At 54.7% G+C, this 18,093-nt stretch overlaps 1 protein-coding gene across 1 annotated transcript in view; it reads left to right on the forward strand.

Moving 5' to 3' along the window:
• The window catches only part of CYTH4 (cytohesin 4), a 36,445-nt gene extending 19,119 nt beyond the window's left edge, over positions 1-17,326 (forward strand). The window contains exons 6-13 of the mRNA XM_017848164.1: positions 938-1,018; positions 2,631-2,743; positions 4,998-5,146; positions 11,179-11,290; positions 13,003-13,079; positions 13,471-13,542; positions 14,025-14,179; positions 15,420-17,326. Coding sequence (XP_017703653.1) covers positions 938-1,018; positions 2,631-2,743; positions 4,998-5,146; positions 11,179-11,290; positions 13,003-13,079; positions 13,471-13,542; positions 14,025-14,179; positions 15,420-15,492 — 832 coding nt within the window. The 3' untranslated portion in view covers positions 15,493-17,326. The remainder of the gene's footprint in view (positions 1-937; positions 1,019-2,630; positions 2,744-4,997; positions 5,147-11,178; positions 11,291-13,002; positions 13,080-13,470; positions 13,543-14,024; positions 14,180-15,419) is intronic.
• Positions 17,327-18,093: the final 767 nt, after the last annotated feature.

An 18,093-nucleotide genomic window follows, 5' to 3' on the forward strand; every position in this document is an offset into this window, starting at 1 on the left:
GAAAGAAAGAAAGAAAGAAAGAAAGAAAGAAAGAAAGAAAGAAAGGAAGGAAGGAAGGAAGGAAGGAAGGAAGGAAGGAAGGAAGGAAGGAAGGGGGAGGAAGGGAGGGAGGGAAGGAGGGACGGAAGGAAGGAAGGAAGGAAGGAAGACACTCTGGGCACCATAGGTTGGGGGCTGTGATTTAGAATAGTGTGGGCAGGAAGCGTCTCATGGAGAAGGTGACATTTGACCAAATCAGTACAGACATCTGGGGGAGGAGCAGTCCAGGAGCAGCAAGTGCAAAGGCCCTGGGGTCAGAAACAGGCTCAAGAATCTAGACTAGATGGGAGGAGAGAGGGAGGATATAGTGGATGAGGAGGTGAGGATCTGTGAGAGGGCTCTGGGCAAAGGAGTGGTCTGAGGGGCGGGCAAGGGGATAGGAGTGAAGCTGGACCAGGGAGTCAACAGCCCTCTCCCCAGCTCCCAAGGACATCCCTCCCTCCTGGGGTGAGCAGGGCATGCAGATGGTGAGAAGGGCAACTTCCTGCTTCAGGAGCTGGGGAGAGGGAGGAGATGGGGGAGGTCAGCTTCTCTCCCTTGTACAGATGAGGAAGCTGGGACTGGGAAGGTCAAGTGGCTTCCGGGAGGTCGCCAGGTGGGAAGTTATAGGAAATGAGGAAGGCCTGGACTGAGGCCAGGCCGCTCCAAAGCCAGGGCTCCCCTACCGGGCCAGAGCAGCGCTGGTGAACAGTGAAGGTGTGTGTTTCTGCATGGGAGGACAAGGGTGTGCCCTCGGAGTGTGATATGGGTGGGACAGATGAGAACACACCAGATGGCAGCTGGACCCCATAAGGACAGATGTCTCTGTCCTCTCCCTCCCCCACTTCAACCCCCTCCAGGAGGTGGGGGCCACCCAGTATCCAAGTGTGTCTCACCCTCCCTTCCGCCCCCTCCCCAGGGACCCCGTCAACCTGCAGGTCCTCCAGGCCTTCGTGGACTGCCATGAGTTCGCCAACCTCAACCTCGTCCAGGCCCTCAGGTGAGTAGTCCTGGATCAGGGTCCCAGCCCCAGTGGCTGGGGATGTCACGATCCACACAGCTAACAGCGCAAAGGGTTGGGAGCAAAGAAGAGGAGGCGAGGAAGAAGAATGACTTCATGATAGTACTGCCTCACAGAGCTGGGGTGGACCGCCTGGTCAAGGGCCTAGTTCCTTGCAAATACTGCCTTCTTGCTACGTTAGAATTCTATCACGCCCGTATTTAATCATTCTCATCATTATTGCTTTATTACGGTCATTCTCCTACTTTTTGGATTAGTGTATGTTTTATTTATTTTATAAGACTGCTTGGTAGGTATTCCATTTATTATCACTTATTAGCTTCTAATTAGGGTACCGTTGTTGGTACTCATTTTTACAGCTACAGAGGCAGTACAGTTATCAGTTTGAAGCACAAACTCTTGAGCCAGACTATACAGTTCAAATCCCAGCTCTGCTGCTCACCCCCATGTGAAGTTGAGCAAAAGCCATACACACGCACAAAATACAAAAATTAGCCAGGCATGGTGGCAGGCACCTGTCATCCCAGCTGCTCGGGAGGCTGAGGTGCCTGTAATCCCAACTACTCGGGAGGCTGAGGCAGGAGAATCGCCTGAACCCGGGAGGTGGAGGTTGCAGTGAGCCGAGATCACGCCACTGCACTCCAGCCTGGGCAACAGAGTGAGGCTCTGTCTCACAAAAAATAAAAAGTAAACCTCCCTGTGCCTCAGTTTCCTCATCCGTAGAATGGGGATAATAATAGTACCAAGTTCATAGGGTTGTGAAGGCTAAATGAGCAAGGGTTTAGAATTGGTCCACAGTAAGTGCTTAGTAAGTCTTGATGCTGCTCGAAAACTCAGATTCCAAGAAGGGGCATCTGATCTGGGCTTTGGAGGGTGAGTAGGAGTTTACAATACAGAGAAGGAAGAAGCCACCACCATCCAGTGTTCTCTAACTCCCAGCTCTTTAAGGGAGAGGGGTGGGTGACTTGGGAGTCTCCCATATTCATTCTTTCATTCATTCATTCACATATTCATTCATTCATTCATTCACTTATTTACTGAGCCATTGCTAGGGGCCCAGGACTATGTGAAGCCCACCAGGAAAGCGAGAGATACAGGCCCAGTTCTCACCCTCAGAGAACTTAGCTTGAAGCTGTGGAAACCATAAACTTCCAGAGCTAGAGGGAAGTCAAAATTCCAAGAAAGGGAGCCCTAGCAAGGGGAAACCCCTGCTTCACCCCTCCTCAACTGTGTCCCACAGCCAGATCTCAGAGCCCAAAGGCCAGGTGTGGGGAACCACAGACCCCGGGCCAGGCAAAAGCCGCCTTTCCAGCTGAGGCAGACTGGGCTGCCATCAGTGCTGGGATTCAGATATGCAGAGCGGGGCTTGTGCTTAGTTCCGTATTCTGCAAGAAAAGGCATTTCTTGGCTACCCCCCGCGTGCTTGGGACTCCATGGTACCAATCCCACTTCCCTGTGAGCCCAGATGACAGTTGCAGATTCCCCCATTTACAGGATACAGAGACTAAACCTGAGAGAGATAGGGCAGCTTGTCTGGGGCCCCTGAGAGCCCCCACCCACTCCACTGCCCGTGGCCCCGTTTCTCCCCCAGGCAGTTCCTGTGGAGCTTCCGGCTGCCGGGCGAGGCCCAGAAGATAGACCGGATGATGGAGGCCTTTGCCACTCGATACTGCCTCTGCAACCCTGGCGTCTTCCAGTCCACAGGTGCCAGGAGGGGAGTGGGACCCAGGGCTCTGGGACCTCTTCATCATTGCCAGGCATAGATTTCACAGACCCCCTCAAGCTTCCCCCAAGTACCCAGATCCTGGCAGCCCAGACCCCTTCATGATCCCTCGCTGAGCACCAACTTCAGTGCTGCTGGGTGCTTGTCTGACAGAGCTGCCTTGAGACACAGTTCTTAGGAGAGGAGGCAGGAGATGATAGCACAGGATGCTAAAGCTAAGGCAGCAGCACCCCTGTCTGAGGGCAGGAGTAGGGGAATCAGCATGTCCAAGATGGCTTCTCAGAGACAGTGAGGCCTGAATGGGGTTTTGAAGGATGAATAGGAGTTTTCCAGGAGGTTAAGGGGAGAAAGGGCCTTTTTGGCAGGAGTTTCAGTAGGAACAAAGGCCCAGAAGCATGAAACGGCCTGGGCAGGGTGTAGGGGCAAAAAGGGGCATAGAAGGAGATCCACAAAGGTCAGTCCTCCATAGCCCTCTCTCCCAGGGCTAACCCAATGCCCATGTGAAGACATCCAGAGGACAGAGTGGGCGAGGGACCATCAAGGCCAACTTGTCCTGGCCTCTTCTCTGGATCTAGTTATCATAACAACAATAACCAACCCTGTGTATTGAGTAATCCCTATGCACTGAGTGCTTTACACAGGCAAAATCACTCAATCATTTTTTTATTTTTTTATTTTTATTTTATTTTATTTTATTTTATTTTGAGAGACAGAGTCTCTCTCTTTTACCCAGGCTGGAGTGCAATGGCATGATCTCAGCTCACTGCAACCTGCACCTCCCAGGTTCATGCAATTCTCCTGCCTCAGCCTCCCAAGTAGCTGGGATTACAGGTGCCCACCACCATGCCTGGCTAATTTTTTGTATTTTTAGTAGAGACGGGGTTTCACCATGTTGGACAGGCTGGTCTCGAACTCCTGACCTCAGGTGATCCGCCCACCCCGGCCTCCCAAAGTGTTGGGATTACAGGCATGAGCCACCACCGCCGGCCAAAGTCACTCAATCCATACATCAACCGTTTGAGGTCAGTAGTCTTCTCATCCCTCCCTGACATATGGAATATAGCTTCAGAGAGATGAAATGACTTGTCCGCGAGCACGCCGCCTCCTGGCTGTGTCCATGGACAAACCTTCCAGCATATTTGCTCTACTTTGTAGTTAGATCTTAATTTAGTGTTTGCTTGTTTATTATCTGTCACAAGTCTAAAACAGCCTGCAAGGGCAGGGACCCTATCAGACTCATCATCAACGACTCCCAGGCCCACAGAACAGAGTATGTACTCAATAAATAGTTGTAGGTAGGAAAGAAGGCATCTTAAAGCACCAGATTTGAATCACGGTCCAATTACTTCTTAATTTTGTTGGGCATATAGCTTAACCTCCTGTACCTCGGTTTCCTCATCTGTAGAGTGGAAGTGACAACAGGACTTGCCTCATAGGTTGGGCATGGGGATGTGAGAGCTTAGCACAGGGCAAGCACCAACAATGCTCGGTGCCACTGCCATCAGAGATAGAATCATTGATGTTCCAGAACAGGCAGTTACTTCAAAGATTAGCCTCTGAATGTCAAGGATGGGGAAGCTGAAGGTCAGGGAGGTCACGTACTTCCCAAGGTCAACCAGAGAGTTGGAGACGCAGCTGAACTTCCCTGGCTCTGGATCCAGCGCCCAAATACTCGACAAAAGACCCTGCCAGAGTAGCAATCACCTCCCTCCCCAGCCATCAGCCCAGCCCTCCCTCTTGAGCACTTGAAAGTCTGAATAATGGGAGAGGCGCTGGGACTCAGGAGGAACGCCAGCAAGATTACAGAGCAGCAGTGGCTCAGCCCTGAACAGCGCTGCTAACAATGAGTGTTCTCTGGGTTCCGAGAGGCAGAGAATAGAGTGGGAAGGGGGCTGGAAGGGCTCTGCGGGGAGGAAGCCCCGAGCTGAACGAGAAGGAGGATTGAAGTGGAGAGGAGGGAAGGAAGGGCAGGCCTGGCAGAGGGTCCAGCAGGAACCAAAGCGTGGAGGTGGGAAGGGACTCAGAAAGACAGGCTGAGGATAGTTTAAGAGGGGGTGGGGACCAGCAAGAGTGGGAAGGGAGGGGAGGCTGGGCCTCAAAGCCCAAGTCAGAGGGACAAGGTGGACCTTCGGGGGCCTTGCCATGGCAGATTCTGGGCCCTAGAAGGGGCTGGGGCTGGGGCAGAGGCAGGGAGAGTGGCCAGGGCCAGAACTGTGACCGCTGTCCCCTCCGCAGACACCTGCTACGTGCTGTCCTTCTCCATCATCATGCTCAATACCAGCCTCCACAACCCCAACGTCCGGGACAGGCCGCCTTTTGAGCGCTTTGTGTCCATGAACCGTGGCATCAACAATGGTAGTGACCTGCCCGAGGACCAGCTGCGGGTGAGAGAGGGACCTGTCCTTAGTGGACGGCCCGGGAGGGGCTCCTCTGAGATAGACAGCCTCCAGTGGGGACTCTGCTGATGTGGCCCACCCAGGCTGTCACTGTCTTGAGAGGCACCATCACAAAGCACATTGGTGCTGAAACCCACCTGCCCAAGAGAGGCCCCCGTTTTGAGAAGGATGTCTGAGATAGACCACCCAGGAGGTCCACCCAGATTTAAGCCTTTGGGGGACTCTGGGCAGCCATCGTTCACATCTTCCCAAAAGGGTACCTCACACAGCCCAGGTCTACTTATTAGAAGAGAGATTCTTAGACGCTCAGCGTGTCAGGCCTGAAAACCCTCAGTCTCTGCTCTAGGCCCCCTGTCCCTTAGAGAGGAGGAAACTGAGGTCTCCCACAAGGCCCTACTTAAGCTGGGGAGCCAAGCAGGCGCCAAACCTCCAGTTGCTTCCTCAAATAGCCTGTACCCCTGCCACACCATGCCAGGCTCTGCGCCCAGCACGGGGGCCACAGGGATGAATCAACCACATACGCTGCTCTGACCAAGTTCAGGGTCTGGTGGGAGGACCGTACACATGTGAATTACAAGGCTGCATGATTCATGCCGTGCTGGCTGTGGGGATGGAGCTCTGGAGACGCAGATCTGCTGTCACTGCGGCTGTCGTTGCTCTGGGGGCAGGGAAGGGTGCCATCCTGGAAGTCTCCACAGAGGAGGTGACTTCTGAACTGGGCCTTGAAGGTTACATGGGAGTGTTCCCAAAGGAGAAGCTGGGAAATGAGATTTCATAAAGAAGAAGTGGCCAGAACGGAGCCGTGTCCTGGTTGGGGAAGGAGAGGTGTCCAGTGTGGCCAAGGTGTGGTATATATGCACAGTAGTGGGTGGGGCCAGAGTGTCCAGGGCTTCCAATGACAGCCTCAGGAGTTTGCCTGTTTCCTCCGGGCCACAGGGAGCCAGGGGGAATTTGTAAGAACAGGAAGGAGAGATTCAGAGCCTGGCTTAGGAAACATGAATGAACAAGTTCACTTCAAAGACTGGAGATGCTCCAGAGCCTCATGAGCTTCAATCTCCTCCATGGTCAGAGCCCAGCAGGGGAGGGGCGGAGGGGGCGCGAACACCACGTCCCAGCTCGGCACCGAGTATACCTATACCTCCTGCCTCCAAGGCTGGGGTGGATCCTGGATCTGGAATGATTCTGGTGCCCCCTCGGTGTTTGAGAACTGCCTCACCCTTAACCCACCTCTTGCCTGGTCCCAAGAGGAGAAAGGGCATCAGAGAGGAGCCACTCCATAGCATGAGAGCGTGAAAGCTGGTTGGAGCTCAGGTCTATTCCCATCTTCCCCATTTGCCTGCTAGGTGACCTTGGGCAATGACTCACCGGAGTCGAAGCCACTATCCCCTCTGCCGGGAGAGTGGGGATAATAATACCTGCTACGGGGAGTAACTGTTTTAAATGTTACGGGCAGAGACTGTGCCAGGTATATAATACCTGCCCCCTGCATGGCTCCCCAGCTAAAGTAGGGCCTGTGGCTTATGTCACTATTAAAAATAATTAATAATGAAAAAAGTCCCAGCACTTAGTAAAATGCCTGAAACATTTTAAAAGGCATTTGAGCATTGGTGACTCATTTCATTTGGGGTCCTCATGGGGCTATGCGGGCACACCTTGTCTGGCAGGGAATGAGTTAATTACCTCCCAGCACTGGTCCTGCCGCTCTCCCAGGTGCCACATTATTGCCTCCAGCTCCCAGTGAGCCCTTTTCAGCATCTCCCTCCTTAGCTGTTTTTCCCCGTTCGAGCCTTTTGTTAATAACAATGCACCACATTTGTATGGAACTTGTAAGTTTCTTCTCACCAGGCTTTGGGGTCTATTATCTCAATTTAGCTACAAAATCTGCCCGGGAGGCCTAGGAAGCCCTTATTATCCTCTTTGGCAGCCCAGAGAGGCAGACACAGACTAGGGGAAAGAACAGAGCACCAGAGTCAGAACCACCACCTCCAGCCCCAGCTACCCCACTTTCTGGTTGTGTGACCTTGGGAAAGTGGCTTGACCTCTGTGAGCCCCAGTTCATAGGATTCGTGCAGAAGTGTAAGGTATTCAGCTAAGTGTCTGGTATAGTCGGAGTGGCTAATGAATCCTGAAGCTTCCCACGCAGGCAGCTGCATGGATTTGGGGATCCTCTTGCCTTCTGTCTGGACCTTATTTTCCCCATATGTGAAGCAAGGATTCAGCTTTAAGCACCTTCAGACAGTCCAAGGTCACCACTTGGCAGAAGGATTCTCCAATTTGGGCCCGTTAAGTGAGGAGGACACATAATGCTTTTAAGTGACCCAATTTGCAAAATTAAGTCTACATAGATATGACCCAAAGAGAGGTCACCCCAAGGGTACACAGACCACAAGGATGCACAGCTGGGAAAGGCTGTGGAGAGGTGCACAGTGGTAGTCGGGGGACAGGAGGGTTGAACCAACCTTGCTCTGGCCATCCAGATGGGGCAGGGGGCAGAGTTCCCAAGAAGCTCAAGGCGAAGGCACAGTGTTCAGACTCACAGGGATGGGAGGTCAAATCCCAGCTCTGCCCTTATGTCTAGGTGACCTTGGACATGAGCCTCAGTTTCCTCATCTGTAAAGTGGGCTGATGATGCTGGCTTCATATCGTTTTCTGAGAAGCTGTCAGGCACCTGGCACTTGGCAGGCCTGGAGAAAAGCTAGGAGAGGAACTACCCATCCTGAGGGCTGTGGGAGGGGGAGCTAGGATGGAGGAGGCACAGGGGATGAGGCTACAAAGAACTCCACTCTCCGATGTCAAAGTTGGAGAAACTGAGGCCCAGGCAGGGTAACCATCTCCCAGTTTCAGGCATCTTCTGCCATAGGCAGCCCTGCACCTCCTGGGTCCTTGCCCAGGCCCCTCAGTCAGAATGGACTGTGGACTGGGCACAGTGCTAAGTACTTTATGTTCATATTAAGTCATCCCATCCCCAGTTTACAGCAGAGGACACTGAGCTCTATGAGAGGTAGCTGGCCAGAGGTCTCATAGTTGGAGTCCTGATTGGAACCCATGACTGACTTCAGAGCCTATCCCTCTGCAGAGGCCATAAGGCAAGACTTGGGGATGGAGGACTTGGCTGTGCTTTCCAGCTACCAGTTACTTCCTAGCTAAGGGAATCTCAATTCATGTCACTGAAAAGATCAGAGATCGATCTGCCTTCAGAAATGTTGGCTTCAGGCTCAGCTAGATCCAGGTGCCCAGTGACATCAGGGCCTGATCCAGTTGCCCCATCTCTCAACAACCCCCTCCTCTGTGTTAATTTCTCTCTTAAACCAGCTCTGCCCAGGAGTGGCAGAGATGGCCCGGCCTTCCTGTGCCCTCACAGTCCTCCTCCTCAGTGGTTTCAGCTAAAGTCCTAAGATTAATGCTTATTGGCTGGCTTGAGCCTGAACTGAACTCCCTGAACTGCAGCTAGCAGAATGAAATGCTCTAATCAGCCAGATGTGAGTCATTCACCCCCTCCTGGAGCCTGGGGCTGAGGACCTGTGGGTGTCAACACTGCTGAGTGACCTGAACAGAACACAGAGGAGCAGAGACACCCCAGAGGGAAACTGGGGAGGTGGGGGTGGAGGGACCCAGAGTCAGCGGGGCCACTGGAAGGAGGAGACCCTTGCATTTCTGCACATCCACCCAGCCGGGAGAAGACAGCTGGGCCCAGGGGTTTGGCGGCAGTGCGTGCAGGGCGTTTTCTTGCAGGAGAGGTTGGTGTTTACAGGGGACAGGAAATGTGGGTGAACTCAGCCGTTTTCTTTGCGGGGGCAGAACACACAGGCTGATACAGTGACCGCAGAAGCTGCTGGGTCCCCCTGTGGGTTTTGTGGCAGTCAAGACCCCCTGCGTGCCCCCCTGCCTAGCTCCTTGGGCTTGCAAATATCTGTCTGTGCTGCCAGCTTTGTTGATGGGGCGTTCCTGTTTCAGGCCCTTGTTCAACCAGCCAGTGCCACCTGGGAATTCCCAGGGATGCACGTAGGGACTTCCCAGAGAGAAACTGGTGCCCGCTCTTCCCCACCCCCATAGCCCCACAGCCAGACTGAGCCCAGGGAAGCCACTCCCAGCCCAGCCCTGACTCTGGACCCCTGAGCTCTGAGGTCAGAAAAGACCTTAAAGAACCAGCAAGGCCCATTTCTAAACCTTTGAGAGAATCAGGCAATATTTGGGAGAATTTTCATTTAAAATCTCAAAGAAGGCATCTGAATAGAAACATCTGAGCAGCAGCACACACAAACACAGCGAAAGGAAATGATTTCATCCTCTGAGACAATACTGCGCTTGCTTTTAATAAGCAGAAATGGACAGTTTAGACTGGTTCTCCAAACACTTGGAAATCTAGGCAGGTTGCTCATAGAACACAATATCTCATGGCAGGAGATTCAAAGCACACGGGGTGATCTGGCGCCAGCAGCCACACCTTGCCCACAGGGAACTTGCAGACCTGGCTTACTTACTTCCAGTGACATGCTTACTTCCAGTGACAAAGAGCTCATTACTCTACAAGGCTGCTCTCACACATGTCACCAGCTCTTACTGCCTGAAAGGCTTCCATGGAGAACTGCAGTCTGCTTTCTGGGAGCTCCCCAGACCCTACCCTGGCCCATCCAGAATAGGTCTGCTTAGGAGAGGGGTTTTTGAGAGTCACAGCCAGCATCCCACCCTGGGCTCTCCCTCAGCTGGGCCTCTCAACATGAAGTGGCCTATATCCTCCTCCCTGCTGGCTCCTCAGTGGCCCCTCAACTCAGGGACGTCCCTGCTGCTACACCTAAGCAAGAGAGGACCCTCCTCCCATGGCTTTTGCCAAGGTTGCTGTGCCCCAGAGACAGAGAGATAGAGAGAGAATACGTGTGTTTGTGTGTGTCTGTGTCTGTGTGTGTAAGCATGCATATATGTGTGTGAGCATGCATGTATATATGTGTGCATGTATATTGTGAGTGTGCATGCATGTATGTGTAAGAGTGCATGTATGTGTGTGCAAGCATGCATGTGTGTGAGCGTGCATGTATATAAGTGTGCATGTATGTGTGTAAGTGTGCATGTGTGTACATATATGTGTGAGTGTGTATGTGTGTGCATGTGCCCTTGGCACCCCCCCTTAACCTGCACTGTATATGTGTGAGCCATGCATGTATATGGTGTGCATATATGCCTGCATGGAGAGCATGCGATCCCAGCTGTAAGTATGCATGGTATATGCTGTGAGCATGCCATCGTGTGCGTGCCCCACTTGTGTGTGAGTAGCCATGCAATAGTGTGTGGTAGTGTGCACTGGTGTGCCTGAGTGTGCCCATGCAGTGGTGTGCATGTGCTGTGCACTTGGTGTGTGAGTATGCATGCATATGTGGTGTGAGTGTGCCTTGGGGTGTGTGAGTGCTGCATGCCATGTGTGCCATGTAAGTGCTGCACTTGTGTGGTGGAGTTATGCATTGCATGTGTGTGGAGTGTGCACTTTGGTGAGTGTGCCATGCATGTGTGTGCATGCTGTGTGCATGCCACATTACGTGTGCTGCCCATGCCTGTAGTGCCAGCGTGCATGTGTGTGCATGCTGGTGTGAGCTGTGTTATGCTATGCTGCTGCAGCATGGCATTCACTCCTGTATATAAAGCTGTGCGATGCATGTGCCTGTGAACATGCCTGCCATGTGCATGGGTGCGTGCTGAGTGTGCACGTCGTGCGATGTGCATGTAAGCCATGCATGTTGCATATATCGTGTGTGTGTTTGAGGGGCTGAGCCCTGCTCGCCTGCCCTACAGTAGCACAGAGGGAAGCATGACGGGGCTGGCGGGGAGGCAAGGCCAGGCCCAGGCTGAATGAAGGGAACCAGAGAGGGGCTCACCAAGAAAAACCCAGGGGCCACGATAAACTAACAGGTGAAGAAAGAGGATGCCTGCAGGTGAGTGACCTGCTCAAGGCCACACAGGCCAGGCCAGGCCTAGGCCTTGGACTCGGGCAGACTCACAGCCAGGTCTTTCTCTCCGTTCTCTTGGGGCAGAACCTCTTCGACAGCATCAAGAGTGAGCCCTTCTCCATCCCTGAGGACGACGGCAATGACCTCACTCACACCTTCTTCAACCCAGACCGGGAGGGCTGGCTACTCAAGCTGGGTGAGAGGCCAACAGACACACGTCGTCGCACGCGCATTCACGCACGGGCGGGCACACATTGTCACACACACACTCATGCATGCGCGGGCACACATCGTCACACACACACTGATACATGCACGGGCACACGTCATTGCATGCACACTTATGCACGCACAGACACACGACTGACACGAGGCTCACATGCATCCTGGGGGATGGAGTTGGACAGCCTCCAGGTCTCCCGGCCCCCAGTGCAGCCGTCTGCCTGCCCCATCCATCCGTCTGTCCTGAGAATGAAGGGAGCCAGTGGAGGGGGCTGAGCTGTAAGCCGGGCAAGAGGCAGACAGACCCACTGACAAACGTTTCAGCTGCAGTTCTGTTTCTCTGTCCCCAAAGGAACGGGGAGAGAAGTCATAGCAAGAAGTACCATTTGTTCAGAACCTACTGAGCTCAGGCAAGGTGCTGGACACCCCTACAGCCGAAGAGTAAAGCCAGGGATCTGCCTGAGGCCACACAGCCAGCCAGGGGCAGATTTGAGGGGGCAGAGGGTTAGGTGTCCCTAAGGAGGGGAGGAAGGATGACAGGATGTGGCTTAGAGGGAGGCTCCCTTCAAGCTGACTGGGGGCAGGGATGACCTGCACCCTGCAGAGAGCAGCTGGGGTGGGTGCTGCAGTAACAGTGGCTGCACAGTCCAGCAGGGGAACCCCAGTGCCCGGCCATCTGCCCCTGCCTCCCACACACACTTCCTGAAGCCTCTCCAGCAGGGACAGCCCAGCCGGGGACAGCACCTTCAGGGCAGGTGAGGACAGATGCCTCACATTGAAGCAGAGGTCTTAACCTGGCTCACCTCCAGCAACGTTGAGCCTCCAGAACCTCCTGTCTACCAAGCCCTGTGCCAGTCCTGCCCAGTGCCCCCAGGAGCCCCCGAGTCCTCTGACTCTCCACACCACACCCCAGTCCATCCTCCTCCAGAGCACTTGGCCTCCTGTCCTGCCCCAGCCACGTGCTGTCTGCCCCTGAGAAGCTCTATGTCATAAATCCCAACTCACATGGGAGAGGGGGTCTCAGAGTCACACAGCCCTGGGCCCAAATCCCAGCTCCTCCACCCAAGTGCTGATGGTCAGGTTCTTCAGCCTCAGTTTCTGTAGCTGTAAGATGGGAAGAATGATCTCTGGGAGGGTTAAATGTGCAGCAAAATGGCCAAGAGCTGGGCTCTGGTACTAGGACATTGGGGTTCGAATCCCAGCTCTGCTGCTGAACCGTGGGCAGGCAATTTTACCTCTCCATGACTGTTTCCTTGTCTGTAAAATGGAGTTAACAATGGTCCTCTCTTCATACATGGTTATGAGGATTAATAAGTAATATTTTTTAAAACCTCTAGAGCAGTGCCTGGCAAATGAAGGATGAAATGCATAGCACAGTGCCAGGCAGGGATCAAGCTAAGGAATGAAGCAATGGAACATGGTAGCCAGGAAGACCATTTCTAGGACCTGATCACAGAGACCACCCAAACGCCAGCTCAAGCAGCTCCAGGGAAGCCTGGGGGTGACAGGAGCCACTAAGTTTCTTGTCTGAGAAAGGGATAGATGTGGGGGAAGGTGTGGTGGACGAGGGTTAGGGCACTCAGCTGGGGGTCCAGGGGAAAGCATCCGAGGCCCTGCCCTTCCCTGGGGGAGGTGTCAGTGACCCAGGAGGAGGACTGACCAGCTTGCTACATTGGCCTTGCGCAGGGGGCCGCGTGAAGACGTGGAAACGGCGCTGGTTCATCCTGACTGACAACTGCCTCTACTACTTCGAGTTCACCGCTGTGAGCAGGGGTCCCCTGGGCCTTTCCCCGCCCCCGCCTCTCCTCGCACAACTCCCTTCCCAACGCCCACTGAGCAGTCGACTAACACAGCTTTGGATCCTTTGAGATCACTCAGTTCCCCTCCACGCCCATTTTACAGATGGGGAAAACGGGTACACTGAGGAGGGACAGGCCAAGGTCCTAGGCAGAGCCCAGGCTTAAAGCTGGGCCTCCTAACTTCCAGCCAGAGCTCTTCACATGCTGCTTCTAACTTCCATCCCCCCATGACTGGACAGTCTCGGAAGACGAGCACGCTCCTCTTTGAGTTTGGGGAACCCCACACATTCACGCCCTGCCTTGGGCCTCAGGGTTCCACTTCCTGACCCTGACCTTCCTTCCCCTTTCCCTGTAGGACAAGGAGCCACGGGGAATCATACCACTTGAGAACCTCTCCGTGCAGAAGGTGGATGACCCTAAGAAGCCAGTAGGTGTTCAGGCTGGGGGGCTTAGAGGCTGGAGTCACTGGGAAATTTCCTAAACAGAATGTGGGGAGAGGGCCTGAGGCTGGGCTCTCCAGGAAGCTAGGCTGTGTCCCTCACACCTTCTCTATGGCTCAGGGCTGCCTTCTCTCCCTCCTGGGCCCATGGACAGTGGGAAAAGATCAATGTCGGTCCAAGGACGTGGTTGTCCCCTGTTGTCCCACACAGCCCGACTGGCTGGATGGCCCTGCGTAAGCACCACTCCATTCAGAACCTCAGTGAGCCCACCTTTCACATAGAGACTTTAGGGAGGATGGTAGATTCAGGAGCCTGGCACAGACAGAGTGCTCAGTGTGGGAGGAGCAGCTCCTGCCCCTTCGCCTGTCATAGGGCTGTCATGCTGATCAGGGACACCAGCATCTGAGCCTCCTGGAGAGCTCACCCAGCCTCCCTCTCTTCCCACCCCTGCCTGGCCACCTCTCCACAGTTCTGCCTGGAGCTCTACAACCCCAGCTGCCGAGGCCAGAAAATCAAGGCCTGCAAGACTGATGGCGACGGCAGGGTGGTGGAGGGCAAGCACGAGTCCTACCGGATCTCAGCCACCAGTGCCGAGGAGCGTGACCAGTGGATCGAGGCCATCCGGTAAGGGGTGCCCAGGTCTGGGGATGGCTTTCCATCACCTTCCAGAAGGCCCTGCTTCTTTTGGGTCTTACTTCCTTTTCTGTAAAGGGGGCTAACTCCAGTCTCTCCCTCCTGTTTCTGGCCAGCAAACCCCTTCCACCCGTATTCCACGGGCACTTTCTGTGTGCCCCAGGACACAGGGAAGGGAGAGACCCACTGCATGGGGTTGGTGGGAGAATAGAGCAAAAAGCTGCATATGAAACTCTTGCCCCGCCCTTGCCTGGCACATGGTGAGTGCCCTTGTTGGCTTCACTATCCAAAGTGGCCTGGGAAGGACCTGGTGGAGGTAGAGGGAAGGGCTTTCCAGATAAACTTCCAGGTAAAAGGACCGGTGTGGGCAATCAGCAGGCAGCCTACCTGCACAGCATCCCGGAGTCCAAATGAGGCTAAGCAATGTGGGAGCTGAAACTGCTGAGCATGGCAAAGCCACAGCCACTGTGGTGAAGAGCTTCGGTTTCTCCTGGGGCACAGGGGAGCCATAGACTGATAAATAGGGAGGGGTGGCTGGGTGAGGAAAGCCAAAGTGTAGGGACTGGTTCTGTGGTGCCACCAACAGGAGAGACACGAGGAAGATGCACCTGGTAAAGGGCAACATGGCAAACCTGCTCAAGGCTTGACTCTGAGCCAGCCCAAGACATTGGTGAGGGTGAGGCCTGGTGGCCAGAGGAAGGCAGAAGTGGTTGCTGGGCAGGGGCCGTGTCCCGGGCACTTGCAGGGTCTTTTCACCTGGGCCTTGCAGTGGAACAGCCTGTGAGGCTGCCAGGCAGACCCATTCTCACCTCCATCTTACAGATGAGGAAACTGAGGCCCAGAGATGGGAGGGACCCGCCCAGGCCACAGAACCAGGGACAGAGCAGGGTCCAACAGGCAGGTCTGCCAGCTCCACCCCAAGCTCTTCCCATTACCTTCTGAAGGTCTACAATGGGAGCCTGGAGAGGGGACCAGAGACATTTGGGGATAGAATTCCCAAGGCTCTCAGCTCTTGATCAGAGGCCTCACCCACTCTGGCCCTGCCCATGGGACACTGAGCTAGGCTAGCAAGGCTGGCACAGCCCTTGTTGAGGCCATCTGGCTTTTTCCCTGTGGCAGAGCAGGCTGACACCTCCCTGGGAGTCTCATGCCCCTGATACAAGCCCTGAGAGACCAGACCCCCTTGACGGCCAGTCCAGCCCTAAAATCTTTCCTCCCACTCTCATTCTAGAGCCAGCATCACTCGTGTCCCCTTCTATGACCTGGTCTCTACTCGGAAGAAGAAGATTGCCAGCAAGCAGTGAGGTTCCTGGAGGTGGCACTGGGGTCTGGTCATCCTGAGAGTCCCATTGCCTGCAGTGCCTGGAGGCCCACCTCCCACCCCAGCACACTCTTTTGGGCCACAGACATCACTGCTCTCCCCCGTTACCTTGAGCTGACTCTAGTGGGGAAGGCAGAGCTCAGGAGGGTGGGTGGGAGCTATAGCGGGCTGAGTCCAGCAATGAGGCCCCCTGGCCTGGGCACCCAGCTGAAAGCCCCTGCCCTATATGCACTACAGGAAGGGGTGATGAGAGCAGCCAGAGGAAAACTAGCCCCAGAATGCTGGATCTTCTCTTCTCTCTGGACCTCCATGTCCTCGGCTCTGAAGGAGCTCTCTGCACTCAGATGCTCTCAGCCCTCAACGTAGAAGGAGCTGTGGGGTCCCTAAGTGCTTCTTCTCCCTGGCAAGGCTCTTCCTTTTCAGAGGTATCTCTGCCAGCCCCTCCCCTGCCCTCAGGTTGGGCTTGACCCTCTGCCTGAGCAGAGCTCAGCACACACACAGCTCAAACCCACGGACAGGACCGCAGGACAGAACTCCGGGAGCACTGCCCTAGGAGCCCGGACCGCACGAGCTCAGTCCCAGCTCCACCTCTGACTCGCTGTGTGCCCTCTGCCAAGTCATGCCCATTCTCTAGTTCTTGCAAAACTGCAGTGTTTGGACTAGAAATCTCTTGGCCCCTGCTAGCCCTGTGCCCCAGCTTTCAGCTGGAGACGGCAGCCCTTGTTTATGGAGCCGGGGCAGACCCTGGATTCAAGGTTGCTGGGGAGAGAAGAGCACTATAGACTCCACCTTCAAGGATGTTCATTTTGAGGAGAGGAGCAGGTGGGACCCTCGAGAAAATGACGGAAAACATCCCAGACAGATGGGACTCAAGCAGGATGGGTGCTATATCCAAGAAGCCAAGAAGAGAGAGTTTTGTGCCCTGTGGTTACCAGGAGGGCTGCCTGGAGGCAGTGGCTGAGCCAGCAAGTAACACAGAACTCATGCTTGGAGAGGCAGAGTTTTGGCCATGGCTTTCCTTCGAGACCACTGACCAGCAGTTCCATGGTGATAAGGGGCAGACCGGCAGGTCCCAGCATCTCGAGACCCTCTGCAGCAGTATCGTCAGAGTAGAGCTGACTTCCAGTGCCCGAGCAGCCAGCTCTGCCTCCAGGGAGGCCTGCCTGGAGGAGGAGTCCACTAACAGGAAACACTTCTCACCCCCTCACACAGGCCCAGGGGAGCCCCTAGAGGGAAATTCCTTGGCGGGGGAGCAGGAAATGTGGTCGCCTCTGCCCCACTGCCAGCCTGAGTAAGCAAGGAAGCAGGTGGATCCCCCAGAAGGAACCGCAGCTCGCGAGGCGCCTCTCCTCGTCCCCACCCGCCTCCACATGTGCACACCTTCCACAGGGTCAGGATGGAGTAACTGCCTTGCGAGGTGGTGAGACTCCTGTCTCTGGAGAGCTGCAAGCACCCGGTAGTGATATTGCCCCAGACAAGGTCTGGGTTGGGCGTCTGTAGGAGGAGACCTTGTGGGACATTTGAGGACATCCACAGAGTCTTGTCAGCCTGGGAACTAAGCCCTGCCTCTGTCACCTCATTGGTCCATGAAGGAGCAGCCAGGGGTGGTGGAAGGAGCACTGGGCTAGGGGTCAGGGGTCAGAGATTCTGTCCTGCCCCTGGGATACACTGGATACTCCCTTAGTCGACTCCCTTCCCCTCTCTGGTCCTCAGCTTCCTCCATCATGGAGGGGATGGCATCATGGATTTTCTGGGCATAAATGGCTATTCTGAGAGTCACTCCAAAGAGAGAATAAAACTCATGATCCAACTTGTGAGTGGGCTCACAGAGTGGGCTCTCTGTGACTGTGGCTGCCACCTTGACCCCACCTGGGCCCTCCACCTCCGTCCCTGTCCCAGTGGAGGAAAGGAGGACCAGGCAGGGAAGCTGGTCACTCAGAGGGCTCTAGGACGCCATCCCCGGGACATTGGCACAGGAGCCATCACCAGGGGCTGGACAGCCAATGGGGCTTCCACAAAGCAGGGGTAGGCAAGCTGGTTCTGACAAGCCCATGGAAAGGCAAAAGAACTTTCCAGCAGGCAATGCTGTCTAAAGAAAGAAAGAGCCACTGCCGGCCAGGCATGGTGGCTCACGCCTGTTATCCCAACACCTCGGGAAGGCCAAGGTGGGAGGATCCCTTGAGATCAGGAGCTCGAGACCAGCCTGGCCAACGTGGTGAAACCCCGTCTCTACTAAAAATACAAAAATTAGCTGGGTATGGTGGTGGGTGCCTGTAATCCCAGCTACTCAGGAGGCTGAGGCAGGAGAATTGCTTGAACCTAGGAGGCGGAGGTGTCATTGAGCCCAGATGGCGCCACTGTATTCCAGCCTGGGTAACAGAGCAAGACTCCATCTCAAAAGAAAAAAAAAAAGAGCCGGGTTTGGTGGCTCACGCATGTAATCCCAGCACTTTAGGAGGCTGAGGCGGGCGGATCACCTGAAGTCAGGAGTTCGAGACCAGGCTAGCCAACCTGGGGAGACCCAGTCTAAAAATACAAAAAAAATAGCCAGGTGTGGTGGTGCACGCCTGTAATCCCAGCTACT

The sequence above is a fragment of the Rhinopithecus bieti genome, unplaced genomic scaffold (genome assembly GCF_001698545.2).
Source record: "Rhinopithecus bieti isolate Rb0 unplaced genomic scaffold, ASM169854v2 scaffold_2408, whole genome shotgun sequence".
NCBI classification, from domain to species: Eukaryota; Metazoa; Chordata; class Mammalia; order Primates; family Cercopithecidae; genus Rhinopithecus; species Rhinopithecus bieti.